Raw genomic sequence first — 13,168 nt, 5'->3', positions numbered from 1 at the left:
CGTTCAATTTGGGCCTTTTGACCTGGGGCAGATACACCGCTTTCGGATCCACCAATGATAAATTTGTAGATGGTCATGCTATCGGACTGGAGCGAACCATCGCTATCGGATACCGCCGAACTGTCTAATACTGAAATTGGCAGTCGAAACCGACGGCTCTCAAATTTACTCGGCACAGGACGTCGACTACGCAGTGCTTGTTTGTGTTATGCTCCCATGCGATCACACACCTACGTACCTTATATCTGTATCTTCATCGAATAGAAGAGTACCATTGCAAAATGCGAATTTCACTGCTTCTACCAGTGCTTGATGTGCCTCATTTTGGTTTGGTGGATTGCGCTTTCTCAAACTATGCCCCATCATGAAGCTCTTGTATTAGATGTCCACACATACGTACATTTCCTGATAATGGCTAAATTGCTAGACTGTGGAAGACATTGGTCTTCGAATTTATTGACAAGTAAAATGCTCGTTGGATCCATGCCATGAGCATTCCAATAGCTTGCCCCGAACATCTGCACCAATTTTGCATCAAGATATCATGACGCTGGTTTCTCAGCGCTAAGCATGACGAGCTTAATATGCTTCATTCAATTAATAAGACTAAGCTTCACGCCTGGTGAAGGAAGAAATAGGTCAAATATGAAAGCATGTTGAGTTCTAGTTGGACATAAACACCGACAATTGCGCTCCAGGTGTATCAAATCTTCAATTAAGACCGCTCCGCAACGCCGATGCCAGAAATTCAAAAGGGGGGAGAAAAAAAGGAAAGGTGCAAATCTTATCTGGTCCTCTCCAAGATTGTCTTGATCATTTCATTCCCCACCCTTGTGGCTTCAGGAAAGCGGGGGGCAAAATACTTCTGGATCTGTTCAAATCGATCTTGGTAACTGGCAAAGTTACCGAAGCTGACGCATTCGCTCCATCCCTAATATTTGACAGTTAGTATTTAGATTTGAAAAAGGTTCCTGAACATGGAACAGTAAATCTTGAAGAGTCGTAAATCTTCCGAGAAGGTCACATTGTCTTTCCCCCTAAGCCCGCGCATCCAGGAAGGACGAAAATAGATTTAGTGAAATCCCCCCGACATTATGCACTTACCCTAGCAGCAAATGTAAATTCTAAATCGTCGGACCTGAAGGTATCGTCTTCAACAGAAACACGGATGACCTCTTCCAGTAGGTCAGGTTTGCGGTAAAGATACTCGGTCACGCCGAGCCAGAGTCGGAAAAGCTGTGGGGTACCATTTTCGTCAGTAACTTTAAGAGTTATGATTTGACAGGCTTCGCGGTCGGTCAAATGAAAGATGAATGAAGAGAATATAGCGCTACTCAGAAGAGTCGAAAAGCAGCAACGCTACAGCTTCGAAATTGAAAGAAGGAAAAAGAATGCGTACCGGGGTAGAACAGATCATATGATCGTAAGGGACTATTCCGAGCTTCCACCAACAGTCAACCATTGCGAGCAGGCTTAGATGGTTATTTGGCATTCGCTTCTCTGGAACTTTCCCAAGAGAAAAGCGGTCAAGTACTTCGTCGCGAAGTAGTAAGTCCTCATCGCCGGTACCTGGCTTGAAGACAGCTGCACCTGCTGTCCTGATTCGTTGGGCGAGCTCTTCCCTATGACCTCCTAGCATAAGCTTATACAATTCCGTGACCGATTGTGCATATTGCCGAATCTGCTCTTTTGCCCAGGGGTTTAAAATGGCCAAGCCGGCATAGACGTGCCATTTATTCGAGTAGATTCGCAAGGTTACATTGATCTTCACGTTTTCAATTCCTCCCACATATCGGTTGATTTCCCAGGGGAACTGATTGTTTGCGCGCCAAGCTGTGCCCATACTAACCTGGAGATTAGTAGTCATATATGAGTTGCACTGAGATGAACGTCATACCTTAGAAAAGCAGCATGGGTCGCGGCTTGCGTGTCAGCCGTGATACGATCATGCTGTTCTGCCGAAAGATAGACGTGCTTTGAGCCAAAACAAGATAGGATGCGCTCGACTAAATCGAAGCTCTCCTGAGAAGCTCTGTGCTTTATAAGAACCTATAGGATGTCATTAACGCGTATTGTGGATAAGGTGGCCTGGCTTTTTTTCTTTTACCAATGGTTGGCCTCTCGGGTCAACATTCGGACCATGAAGAGAGTGGCAAGATACAATGTCGACATCATCGGGAAGATGCTTTTTAAAAGCGGCAATTTCGGGTGCTTTACAGGAGGTCTGACCTCCAACAATTGCGCCCTGCTTGGTGGCTACATGAAGATCAGTACCTCACCGAGCAACAGCAAGGTGTAGAAAGGCATACATGGTCCATATAAAGATACCACTTTGTCAATTGCTTCCGCCTCGACGCTATAGATAATATAGTCGCTCGATCGGGATACTAAATGGCCATTCGGAAATATTTGCACATTCTTCTACACACAAGTCTCAGCATTCTGCAACTCAATTGTCTATGTACAAGCGCCTTTACCCGACCCTCAAACTCCTCTTTCAGGCTTTCATATTTATCCAATCTATCACAAGCGTGGACTCTGAGTTGAACCAGCATTAGCATGTACGACCTGTCTACCACAAATACCAAACATCTAGTACTACGTGCTACTATTGAGACCAGTTAGCTTCGATCAAGAAATGGTGACAGAAGACTGAAAGAGTATGGAAGATGATTTCAGACAAAAAGAAATAAGGTAGCTGAGATTTTACATCATAGACGGCCTTCCTTAAGGTAAGCGGACCAAGATGGTTGCGTTCCGGACAGAAGACAGTACTCGAGCCAAATGCACTCAAGTCATCATTGCAAACAGGTGCGAATAATAAAGGTAAAATGAAACGTACCTTGCGCGAAAGCAAAATGACTTTCAAAGTCATAAGGAGAAAATGGTATAGATTACCTCCAACCTGCGTCACTAATCTTTCGGGCATACATCTTGCCCATGTCGCCCATGCCAATGATACCCACGGCATAAGCAGCCGTGGGCATTGTGTGCGATGTCATATTTTCAACAATGCGGTTTAAGATACGATGTGAAAAATCGTGTTACTTAAAGCCGCACCTGCACTGAAGCTGAAAAGAATCAACAAGTGAAATAGTACGCGAAGGTCCGAAGTTTTGTAGGTGCTGAGCGTTCGGAATTTGCCGCTTCCACTACACTTTTAGTATTACAAGCGATCAACCCTAAAGACGCAGATTTTAGGGCTCACCAATTTTGTCGCCTCGCCTCGTGATCTTCAGCGACTTTGACTTCCGCGACGACAGGATCCAGTTCTGCACAGCAAATCAATCAAGATGCCTCCCAAGAAGGTCGTGCGCACCCAGGAGAACGTCTCCCTAGGCCCCCAGACGAGAGAAGGTAATTCATTTTGTATAAAATTCTATCATAACTATCGTAATTAACATTTTCCCCAGGTGAGCTCGTCTTCGGCGTCGCTCGTATCTTCGCCTCCTTCAACGACACCTTCGTCCATGTCACCGATCTCAGGTTAGTGAATACAGCTCGAACCACCAGTCCGATAGCCAGATTTGAGAAGGCCAAAAAATGCTCGAGAAAAGGAATACGTTCTGACAATATGTTTTATACAGCGGTCGCGAGACTATCACCCGTGTCACGGGTGGTATGAAGGTCAAGGCTGACCGTGACGAGTCCTCTCCCTACGCTGCCATGTTGGCTGCTCAGGACGTCGCTCAGCGCTGCAAGGAGGTTGGCATCAACGCCCTCCACATCAAGATCCGTGCTACTGGAGGTACGCTTTTTAAATTCCCTCTGCTCCAAATTGAGTCTTGATTGGAATTGGTGCTAACAAGAGCTCTATAGGTAACGGTACCAAGACCCCCGGTCCCGGTGCTCAGTCCGCTCTCCGTGCCCTCGCTCGTTCTGGCATGAGAATCGGCCGTATTGAGGACGTCACCCCCACCCCCTCCGACTCTACCCGCAGAAAGGGTGGTCGCCGTGGTCGCCGTCTCTAGATTGTTGGCGCACTGCTTTTTATGGGCTTTGCAGTGGGTGGCAGAGGGTTGATGACAAAAACGCGGAGAACGGCTTTTGCCTGGTCTTCATTATTCTTTCTTGTCATCAGCGCTTATTGCGGGTCCCTTTATGTACATCCTCTAAATTAGGTAGCTTAGAGCTCAAAAATGCCCAAGATTCTCAAAATAATAAAAATTCAGATCATTCTTCAATTATTCATGGTGTCCAGGCCCACAAGCTCCATATGTCAATTCGCCGCATCCGGTTCTGCCGCAACACATTTTGTAGAAACTTGATTAGTCATCATTGTATGGTTTGTTGTATCTCAGTGATTTTTCAGATGGTGTCACTCAAGACAAAATATATATGGTCTGTAAAAAGTCTTTTTCCAGGCGAAAGCAAAATCCAAGAAAATGTTAGTCGGCCTTAGCGAACGAAAGGTGTGAATGATCGAACTTCATATCAAGCTATCCAGTGTGTCGGGTGCTGAATAGGCTTGGGAAACATCTCTCTGTCAAGTTGAAATCCTCAAGTTCATTAACCTGCTACGCCATCTGCTCCCGAGATTAAACTTAGTTTTTCTGTCTGATTTGGTGGAAATCGAACCGTTAATATGGAAGAAGGTACCGACAAAGCCGTACTTCTTATGCTTGATGTGCCCCCATCTGCACTATGTGGCATAGACCTACTCTCCTTTACCACATCACCACGCTTTCATGGAATCAAGCATTTGCCACCGGGTTTGCATTTCGTTTTCACAGCAATCAATAACTCATCTTCTGTTCGTCACGGGGTTTGGCTAAGAGTCGAGCGCCCAAGCTCGCAACCGGCAGAGGTATTGATCAAGAAATGGGACGCGGAAAAAGAGGAGCTCGTTGACGAGAAGGACGAAGCTGAGCAACTCCGGTGGAGAGCCAACCTTGGTGCAATCTGGCGAGAAGGACTTAGTCCATACCGTCAAACCGTGGGGCAAAGGGACGATGATGAGCCTGTTGAGGAAACAAACGATTGGCAAGCACTGACCGACTGCATTACTCCCACATTACTGACGAGGATCACGCGGGGCGACTGGAGTCACTGGGCACTAAGTTCCGCAAGTTCTGCAAAAGAGGATCTGGAGGAGATTGCCGGTCTACCGAGCAATGCGGCTGGCGAAGAACCCGGGCATGAGCTCCATTTTCTGCCCGTCGACCTTCGACGGACATGGCGGGAAGGAGCTATCGGCCGTGAGCGGACAGAAGGTGCCCAGGACCGTTCTTGGGCATTGGGCTTCATCATCGACAGGCATTGCTCATTTCGCCTGGAGAATGAGATTATTGGCGAATTGCAAATGACTTTCCTCATGGTCCTGACGTTGGGCAACTACTCGTGTCTTGAACAGTGGAGACGGATCGTCAGTCTTCTTTTTACGAGTCGTTCCGCTACCAAGACTCGGCCGGACCTGTTTGTGCGCTTCCTCAAGGCCCTCAAAGTGCAACTCCAACATTGTGATGATGTTGATGGAGGCCTTTTCGACCTCACGGATGAAGGGGGCGTGATGCTCAAGCGACTCATCAGGAGTTTCAGAAGATGGGTCGAAGAATATGACGAAGACGATGTCGGTACCGTGCTCGATGCTCTATCAGAGCTTGAAGAGTTTCTGAAGTCAGAGTATGGCTGGGATTTAACGGGCTCCTATCTTCGCAGGGGTATGCTCGAGTTGGAAGATGGCGAACAGGTTGAGGTCGAGATCGATGAGTACGACTATGACGATGAGACTGGGGAGTACGCGCCTGTTGTTGTGGATCTTCCTGAAGATTATGCCTCTTTAAGGATCGACGACAGTTAGTCAACTTCTCGACCTTATACCTCTTCCTGGTCTGCCGGTCCCATCGAGCCCCTTTTTTTTTTCCTTTATGGGTATTCTTTGCTAGCACACTTGGGAGTTTATGGTCTTCTTCTTATCTTCCAGGCATATGGGCGTAAAATCCAGGATCCGGCGTATATCACTTGGAGCCGGTCTAAATTTGATAGATTTCTGCGCGAAGGGTGTTACGGAGTTTTCTCAAGAGCATTTGAATTGCTTTCACGTGCTTCACGGGGCTTGGGTGGTGGCTCTTGTATCCTTTTATTGCATACTTTATTGCCGTGATACGGGTGTTCTTGTATTTTATGACTGCAAAAGCACCGCCGAGGATAGTTTAGTCAAATGTACAATCAAATGCTGGGTCGCATTAGCTTTAGCTGTAGTGCTTGTGAAGAAGTAGGCTGAAACGAAATTCATTTTGTGAATTTGCTTCTTCCCTTCATGCCATCAATACCCCATGCACAAATGTAGGTGATATTCTTCCCAGTAAATGAGTCTTGAATAGTCTATTCGTAGCATCGTCAAAGCATAGTACACGAAGTTCCCGTCTATAGTTCTCCTTGGATCCCAGATCGTAATTATACTTGAGTAGGCTGCATACTCCAGAAGCCGGTTTCCATCTGCAAGCAGAAGGGTTATTAGCAAAGCGTTCCGGGCAAAAGTTACGATATCTCTTTTTTTGCGAACTACAATGATGTCAATATGGACCGACCGCACTTACATTTGTTGCGTGAATAAATATTTTGACGAGCTCTTCAATGCGAGCGGGTGATTGAAGCATCGCATGCTTCTCCAGGAGTTCTAGAACGAGCAATGCAAGTTAGTGATATGCACCTTATACATGTGATCCCAACAGAAGTCGAAATCATTTTACAAAAGGCTCGCAGTACTTACCCGATCCTATCTTCACAGCTTCTTGAAAGTCATCGGCTGCGTAGTTGAGGATCCATTTCCAGTAAATATTGCCGTCACGAAGCGTTTTTGGGTCCTCGAAAAGTCGCTGTGCAATCACTCCATAGCCTATTAGACAAGGCGCGAGAGAGATTTGGAGGGCAAGCCAATCTTCTGATTGACCAACGTCCAAAACGTATCTACATAGAAAGTTGAATGTGAGCCAACATTCCGGTCCTGCAGGGCGTTAAGGTGACAATTTGACGATTTTTCCAGGAACAGACCTTGTATAAGCAGTGCAAGCTAGAACGACGGTCAGCAACTAATTAGCAAACTAGGTAATGATGCGATTTGCAAACCTTGGCTCTCTTCATGTTGCTCAATCTCTTCTTTAGAGATTCCAAATTCCTTGCAATAGTCAATGTGCAGTTGCATTTCTTCATGAATATGTTGAACAATTTGTGCAGACTATAATGTAGTCAGTAAGGGCATTGAGAGAAAAGCCATGCAAATTTTGAGAGGTGCTGCATACCATATTGATATCTTCTATGGTCTTCGCTTTATATGAGGCAAGAGCGTTTGCTCTGGAGAATTGTATCTGGAGAAATTGTGAGTGGCTTTTTGAGAACCGCACAGATAATTCGACATACCAAGTAGAGATAATCCTGAATAAGATAGTACTTGAAAGACTCGAGTGGGAGAGTACCATCGGCCATACGTTGAACGAATTCGTGTTCAGTATGCGCTTTCCATGCTCTCTTGACGTCGGCCCTATCAAGCAGATACTCCACGAAATGTCCACTAATGAAGGGTAAGCGGGAAAAGAACTTGACAGCAGGTTTAGAGATGGACATACGGTGCAAAAGGAAGCGTATAGGTTGAGTGGAAATGGTTAATTGGGCCGCTGCCCTTGCCTCTGTTTATGCTGGTCCTGATTCCTGCTTCTACGTACTGACAGCTCGATCTCACTGCCTGAATGACAGGTTTTCCGAGGGCCAGGTTGGACGCGATTGCGGCTTGAGTTTGTGAGTCAGGAGATCTGAAGACCGCGCTGAGTTTGTTTTACTCACATGCTAATGAGCAGCCAGTTCCGTGGGTGTTCTTTGCGTCTTGATAGGCTGACTCGATAATCGTTGTCTGGCCTTCGCCGAACAATATGTCAACCACAGTATGCTTTTCAGCCTCACTGCTTGACACAAGTCTGCCTTTGGTCAAAGGAAGATGACCACCCTTGAGTAGGACATACTTTGGCCCCAGTGACTGGACGGCTTTTGCTAGCTCGATAACGTCATCCAGAGTTTGAAGCTCCTTGAAATCTTTGCCTGCATCCTTCAGAAGCAACTTTGCCTCGGGGACGTTAGGAGTAAGAATAGTAGTCATTGGTAGCAATTTCTCTCTCAACCCTTGGACAGCGGTCTGGGGGAGTAATTGAGAGCCACTGGTGGAAACCATAACCTTTGCACGGAAAATATGAGTTCTCAATGACATTCAATGCAGATTTTGGAGAGCAATACCGGGTCAATAACAGACAGCTGAATATTGTGCCGTTTAAATGCATCGGCCACCACGTCAATTGCTTCTGCTGAAGCGAGCATTCCTATTAAAAACTGCGTGAGTAATACTTTTCGAGTCACAATATATGCGTTGCTATCGTACCAGTCTTGACGACATCGACACCAATATCATCAATGTTTAGGTCAATGGTCTTTTTCAGAAAGTCGACAGGGATTTTGTGTATATCAAAAACGCCTTGCGTATTCTGTGCGGTCAAGGCCGTGGTTGCGGTCATTGCGTAACAGCCATGAGCGGCAATGACCTTTTGATCGGCCTCTAAGCCACTTCGGTTTGAGATTATCAGTATGAAAGATTGGCATAAGGCGCAAGGATTATACTTACGCTCCCCCAGAGCTGTCAGAGCCCGCAATTACAAGTACCCTTCGGCCAGTCATCGGCGCCTCTTTATTCTACTAAATGTAAGGTTGACGATGGAGAAAGTCTTGGGGACTTTTCAAGGTATAAGCGAGCCGTGCACTACTTTAAATCGATTACCACTCAAGACGAATACAATAAATCATCGCATGATTTATCTTTCCATCACGTAGTTATCTGCCCACAACGAGGCAAAAGTGCTTTATTTAAAACTTGCGCTTTTTATAAGTTATTTGTCTGACGTTCCGGGACCAATTCGCTTAAGATATCACTATCAAAACCCCCAAATCAGGAGACTTACTGGGGGACGCTTTTAGCGGCAACGTGGTAAACCTGCCGATCTCGGAGTCCCTTAGATTAAGGCTCTTAGTGAACGACACGTCAAAGTATAACTAAACTACATGTATTATAGAAATTATAACTACATCAATCGGAGTCCCCTTCAAACTCGGAAACGTCAGGATCTACAGCAAATATTAGTCTCAAGAATATTCGAGTGGGGGCCTTTGTTCTGTGAATTTACCTCTCAGAAGTTCAAACTCAAATCTTCCATCCACTCGGTCCGCCAGCACTTCACGGATTGTGGCAATTTCCTCGTCGCTCAATTTTGAATCAGGGTCAGCATTCATGATCGAAAGTGCCATGCCCTTGTTCCCGGTGTCCAGATGGTAGATGTAATCAAGGATTCCTCCGTAGGTGAACGCAGTCACTGCGCTGAAGTAAAGCGTCCTGAGATTGCCAAGCTTGGAAAATGGTTTCCAAATATCATCTACGATCCCGTAACCGCCCGACCAGAATTCTTCTAGATAGGCCAGATTCTCAATGATGTCGCATAGATGTCGACCGTTGAAATATTCGCAGCCTTCCAGCAGCCTGATGACCCGGAGGCGGGTGAGCTTAGAGAGAGAGTTGACAATCGTCGTTAAGTCATCCGCAACGACGTCTTCGCCGTCAGCTTTGAGTGTAATCCTTTCGAGATTTTGTTGATGGGCCAGAGCCTGGTGAAATGCCCGATTTCCCGCCATGCTATAACCCTCCAACTCCAAGCCCGTTAAATGTATATCATTGTCTAAAAGTAGCGGTGATAGGAGTGCAGGCCCATTGACGAACTTTTTGATGGAAATCTCCTGCAGACTTTTACAGCTGCGTAGCCAGGAAATGACTTCAACAAATATATCGTTTTGTGTCGCTTCTAGGTCCATGCCCCTGGTTGTAGTCTCTAGGTATAGCGTTTCTAAAGCGGTGCAATCTTTGAGTTTAGGGAGGGCCAGCATAGCCTCTGTATTCAAATTGGACAGTCTCAACTCTTTCAGCGAATCTCGATGATGATTCAGAGCCTCAAATCCTTGCGCTTGAATCTCGGAAAAGCTTATGATCTCGAGGTATTCTAATGTCTGAGGACGCAGGCCTTGCAGAAAGCTGGCCAATCGGGCGTCCGCATCAGGTGCTCGCCTTATCAAACAGTCAGCTATTTAGACGACCCGGAGCAAGCGCGTGATGATTACCATTCGAAGACACTCAAAGACTTAAAAGATGAGCAGGTCTCATTTATGCGTATTTCAACTCCAGTCTCTAATGCAGCACCCTGAAGCAGTTCTAGAGACTGAAGCCGAGGCAGCCTGGATACCCAGCGAGGAAGCGCACTTGGTAGAACTATATGCATCAAATGATCAGTTGCAAACGTCCATGCTTGCCTTAGAAGTATATTTACCATTTCCAGAAAGCTTATCAAGCATTGGCGTAGCTTGGGTCACAACTAGGAATTGTATGTTAGCGTTTCACAACAGAGTTGGAATTTCCGAGCAGTCACCTTCTCCGATGCCGTCGACGGCTGATACGCTGTCTAATGTTCGCGCACTTTTGGCTTTACTCTTTGGTGCTCTTTGGCTTTCGGCGCTTTCAATATCATATCTTGCAAGATCGCCAGTGAAGAACAACCTGCACACTCAATTAGCCGTTTGCCATCAAATCTGGAGAAGCCCCGACTGACTTGCGGATTTTGCCTTTGAACCGGGAATCTTCAAAGAGATTTACCAAATCTCGCAAATCCAATGTCCGGATATATCGACAATAAGGAAATAATGTCTTTTTCATGCTTGAAAGTATTATTGATCGCCATAACAACACCCATTTCCTCACGATTTGCTCAGCAAGGACAGCATTGCCGAGTCCTCTTTCTTCACTTCCTGAATAAGTCACGGGCGCAGCATTGTGCATCCTATTATCGTGTCAGAGCAATAATAGGTAATACTGAATAGACAAAGTGGCAAATGTCAGATATTCGGCAGGCGATGCTCAACCCAATCTCACCTATAAAGACTTGCTAAAGCAGGTGCAGCAAGCACTTTACTTGAGACAGCGCACTGGAACAGAGTATTGAAGTCTCGCTGCAGCCATAGCTCCTCACAAATCAAATGCAAAACATCGTCAGGGAGTGTAATCGTCATTATATCAAGTTTGAGGAATGTTTAGGCGTTTGAACTATGATGGAATTGCATTCGACATTATTTATTCGTGATGTTTTGCCTTTTCTCCCTGTGACGTCGCTTGACGCGGAACGCGGACGCGGAAGACGCGACGGAAGCCGAATAATATTAATCACACTTCAGTTTTAGGCGTTCAATCCTTCCAGTCAACTTGTGCAGCTCCACAGCCAAAACATATAATATAAATGACATTTTTAAGCTCTACTCTAACACCAGATTCGGTCAACAAAGTGCATGATGCAATCATATGCCTGGCCAAGTTCAGTGAATCTGTGTATATCGAAGCGCATCGTCATGAAGTAGGACTAGCAAATTCCGTATTCTGAACTATCACTGACGCACTCTTCAGCTGATACTATCTACAATAAACACTTCCAAATCTGCCCATGCCTCTTTCGTCTTGAATGGCGGGAGGTTCTTTACTCGCTATCGCTATTCGCCAGGGATTTCGAGGGGCAGGCCTGCAACCGATGCAGACGAGCGGCCATTCGCATGCCGGATCTACAACAAAGTATGGATAGAAGAAAAAATGCAACTTTCCGTCTCTAACGTGAATTTTTATAGGCGCTCCTTTCTGTATTCAAAGGGCGGATCAGTGACCCAAAAGAGAAAGATACTGCCGTTGAGAAATGTGAGATAGCACTTGAGGACCGCCCGGACAAGGCGGAATGCAGGCTTGTGATTCGCATGATATGCATGCATGGTTCGTATATGATATGCGCCAAAGTCTTCAAGGGCGAGATCACTGATTTCATTGTTGTTCATAAGGGGTGGTGAAAACATACAAGTTGACATACGAGCCAGCTGAGGCTATGCATGCCTTGTTCGACGACAATGCAGTGGTCAACCGGTGGCAGATCCAATCACGCCTCCTGAGGGAGTTCATTGATTACTTCGGTCCAAAGACTGAGCAACTGGACATGTATAAAGAGAATGGTCGAGTCACGTTTACCAGTTATACTGAAAAAATAACGGATGGAAAAGGTGAGAATGCGCCTTTGGGTGAGAAGACGATTATTAATACTTTTTTTTTGCCCAAAGAGATTCTTAAGCAACCGCTGCAGACATCTGTTGCTATCGACACGCTTGAATTTGAGGATTTCTCTGTCGAGGAAAGGCTGCATATTGCAATTTCCGTGAAAGATTTCAAGGCTATTGTTATGCACGCTGATACGATCAGCACCAGTGTCTCAGCACGCTATTCTCTACCCAGCAGGCCACTTCAAATTACCTACGAAGGCGACGGTATGCTTTGCAAGTATACATTGATGACGATTGGAGATTATCGAGCTAGTTCTACTACTCCTGCACCGGCGCTATCCGCAGATGGCCGGCTTCTCACTAGAGATGGATCAAGAATGGCTTCCGTGCCAGTCGGCGCACATTCAGCATCAAGCATGCCACCTCCTCAGCGTCCAGCTTCACATAAGTATGCCTCCGAGAGTTTCACGCAAAGGACACCTCGGCCCTCACCTCCACCTCCGAAGGCGAGTCTTGATCCTGAAAGTTTGTTTGTACCACAAGACGAGGACGCAGAATGGGACGACTATCAACGGGTAGACCAAAGTGAGGACGTTCTTGGCTGGGATGCTAGCGGCGATCATGTATGAATACCATCCGTCATATCACTCAAGCCTTGCGCTAACAGTCCCTGTAGCACGGCGTTGCCATGCACTTCAGCAACGACGAGCGTGGCACCAATGAATCATCTCAAAACCCTCCTAACGACAGTTCGACCATGAGGATAGCCCCAACCCAGAGATTATCAGAAGTGCGTGGGCTACTCGAAAAGTTTTGGCATCGACTAACATAGTCTAGGTTCGCGGATTGTTCGACTGATAAAATGAACTGTGGAAACGCAACAGTACCGCATCGCATCAAGAAAGCTAATCTAAGGAGTCATTCGGCAAAACAGATTCTGTGATGAGCCACTGGCTAGATATTAATCTTAATTCCATACATCCGCAGGCCGAGCTAGTAGGTCGATATTGTGAAGGCCGTCTTGGGCACAAAAATCCATTTCGACATTCGAACTTTCGTGGGA

General features: G+C 46.2%; 6 protein-coding genes across 6 annotated transcripts; 3 read left to right on the top strand and 3 right to left on the bottom strand.

The window, feature by feature from the left end:
• Positions 1–520: 520 nt before the first annotated feature.
• L228DRAFT_247135 (Prephenate dehydrogenase) lies at positions 521–2,938 on the bottom strand. Its single transcript, XM_018332570.1, has 8 exons — positions 2,843–2,938; positions 2,478–2,608; positions 2,310–2,421; positions 2,108–2,256; positions 1,898–2,049; positions 1,400–1,844; positions 1,105–1,236; positions 521–931 (listed from the first exon to the last, which is right to left on the bottom strand). Exons 2-8 carry the CDS (start codon positions 2,559–2,561, stop codon positions 785–787), a joined length of 1,221 nt encoding a protein of 406 aa, XP_018188308.1. The 5' UTR covers positions 2,562–2,608; positions 2,843–2,938; the 3' UTR covers positions 521–784.
• A 298-nt stretch (positions 2,939–3,236) lies between these two features.
• L228DRAFT_247133 (hypothetical protein) lies at positions 3,237–4,183 on the top strand. Its single transcript, XM_018332569.1, has 4 exons — positions 3,237–3,357; positions 3,414–3,486; positions 3,588–3,748; positions 3,820–4,183. Exons 1-4 carry the CDS (start codon positions 3,294–3,296, stop codon positions 3,969–3,971), a joined length of 450 nt encoding a protein of 149 aa, XP_018188307.1. The 5' UTR covers positions 3,237–3,293; the 3' UTR covers positions 3,972–4,183.
• A 192-nt stretch (positions 4,184–4,375) lies between these two features.
• Positions 4,376–6,205, top strand: L228DRAFT_247131 (AAR2-domain-containing protein). Its single transcript, XM_018332568.1, has one exon. It carries the CDS (start codon positions 4,586–4,588, stop codon positions 5,798–5,800), a length of 1,215 nt encoding a protein of 404 aa, XP_018188306.1. The 5' UTR covers positions 4,376–4,585; the 3' UTR covers positions 5,801–6,205.
• On the bottom strand, positions 6,063–8,852 carry L228DRAFT_247130 (thiamin biosynthesis protein (Thi-4)). The gene is made up of 12 exons (XM_018332567.1): positions 8,606–8,852; positions 8,366–8,547; positions 8,224–8,306; positions 7,780–8,164; positions 7,566–7,725; positions 7,360–7,510; positions 7,242–7,307; positions 7,069–7,177; positions 6,994–7,012; positions 6,713–6,909; positions 6,540–6,619; positions 6,063–6,438 (listed from the first exon to the last, which is right to left on the bottom strand). The coding sequence occupies exons 1-12, from the start codon at positions 8,656–8,658 to the stop codon at positions 6,397–6,399; spliced, it is 1,527 nt and encodes a 508-aa protein (XP_018188305.1). The 5' UTR covers positions 8,659–8,852; the 3' UTR covers positions 6,063–6,396.
• On the bottom strand, positions 8,851–11,256 carry L228DRAFT_260889 (hypothetical protein). Its single transcript, XM_018334291.1, has 7 exons — positions 10,949–11,256; positions 10,629–10,856; positions 10,449–10,576; positions 10,350–10,394; positions 10,144–10,291; positions 9,162–10,090; positions 8,851–9,102 (listed from the first exon to the last, which is right to left on the bottom strand). The coding sequence occupies exons 1-7, from the start codon at positions 11,083–11,085 to the stop codon at positions 9,065–9,067; spliced, it is 1,653 nt and encodes a 550-aa protein (XP_018188304.1). The 5' UTR covers positions 11,086–11,256; the 3' UTR covers positions 8,851–9,064.
• Positions 11,257–11,309: 53 nt separating this feature from the next.
• L228DRAFT_268132 (DNA repair protein rad9) lies at positions 11,310–12,963 on the top strand (the record flags this gene model as incomplete). The annotated part of the gene is made up of 7 exons (XM_018335083.1): positions 11,310–11,423; positions 11,474–11,635; positions 11,689–11,827; positions 11,893–12,108; positions 12,166–12,728; positions 12,782–12,895; positions 12,943–12,963. The coding sequence occupies 7 exons, from the start codon at positions 11,310–11,312 to the stop codon at positions 12,961–12,963; spliced, it is 1,329 nt and encodes a 442-aa protein (XP_018188303.1).
• Positions 12,964–13,168: the final 205 nt, after the last annotated feature.

Source organism: Xylona heveae, assembly GCF_001619985.1.
Source record: "Xylona heveae TC161 unplaced genomic scaffold L228scaffold_5, whole genome shotgun sequence".
Classification (NCBI taxonomy): Eukaryota; Fungi; Ascomycota; class Xylonomycetes; order Xylonales; family Xylonaceae; genus Xylona; species Xylona heveae.
This window is presented reverse-complemented; position numbering and strand designations above follow the sequence as displayed.

What these genes read in the sequence shown, in the direction of transcription:
- L228DRAFT_247135 (XM_018332570.1), bottom strand. Translation starts at nt 2,561, where the DNA reads ATGCTAATGCTGGTTCAACTCAGAGTCCACGCTTGTGATAGATTGGAT. An exon ending in AAGAGGAGTTTGAGGGTCGG is followed by an intron (nt 2,422 to 2,477) that starts GTAAAGGCGCTT and finishes ACTTGTGTGTAG; the next exon opens with AAGAATGTGCAAATATTTCC. An exon ending in ATATGATCTGTTCTACCCCG is followed by an intron (nt 1,237 to 1,399) that starts GTACGCATTCTT and finishes GGTACCCCACAG; the next exon opens with CTTTTCCGACTCTGGCTCGG.
- L228DRAFT_247133 (XM_018332569.1), top strand. Translation starts at nt 3,294, where the DNA reads ATGCCTCCCAAGAAGGTCGTGCGCACCCAGGAGAACGTCTCCCTAGGC. An exon ending in AGGCCCCCAGACGAGAGAAG is followed by an intron (nt 3,358 to 3,413) that starts GTAATTCATTTT and finishes CATTTTCCCCAG; the next exon opens with GTGAGCTCGTCTTCGGCGTC. An exon ending in CAAGATCCGTGCTACTGGAG is followed by an intron (nt 3,749 to 3,819) that starts GTACGCTTTTTA and finishes AGAGCTCTATAG; the next exon opens with GTAACGGTACCAAGACCCCC.
- L228DRAFT_247131 (XM_018332568.1), top strand. Translation starts at nt 4,586, where the DNA reads ATGGAAGAAGGTACCGACAAAGCCGTACTTCTTATGCTTGATGTGCCC.
- L228DRAFT_247130 (XM_018332567.1), bottom strand. Translation starts at nt 8,658, where the DNA reads ATGACTGGCCGAAGGGTACTTGTAATTGCGGGCTCTGACAGCTCTGGG. An exon ending in AACTGGCTGCTCATTAGCAT is followed by an intron (nt 7,726 to 7,779) that starts GTGAGTAAAACA and finishes CACAAACTCAAG; the next exon opens with CCGCAATCGCGTCCAACCTG. An exon ending in AGCTGTGAAGATAGGATCGG is followed by an intron (nt 6,620 to 6,712) that starts GTAAGTACTGCG and finishes TGCTCGTTCTAG; the next exon opens with AACTCCTGGAGAAGCATGCG.
- L228DRAFT_260889 (XM_018334291.1), bottom strand. Translation starts at nt 11,085, where the DNA reads ATGACGATTACACTCCCTGACGATGTTTTGCATTTGATTTGTGAGGAG. An exon ending in GCTTTAGCAAGTCTTTATAG is followed by an intron (nt 10,857 to 10,948) that starts GTGAGATTGGGT and finishes ACACGATAATAG; the next exon opens with GATGCACAATGCTGCGCCCG. An exon ending in TGATAAGCTTTCTGGAAATG is followed by an intron (nt 10,292 to 10,349) that starts GTAAATATACTT and finishes TGATGCATATAG; the next exon opens with TTCTACCAAGTGCGCTTCCT.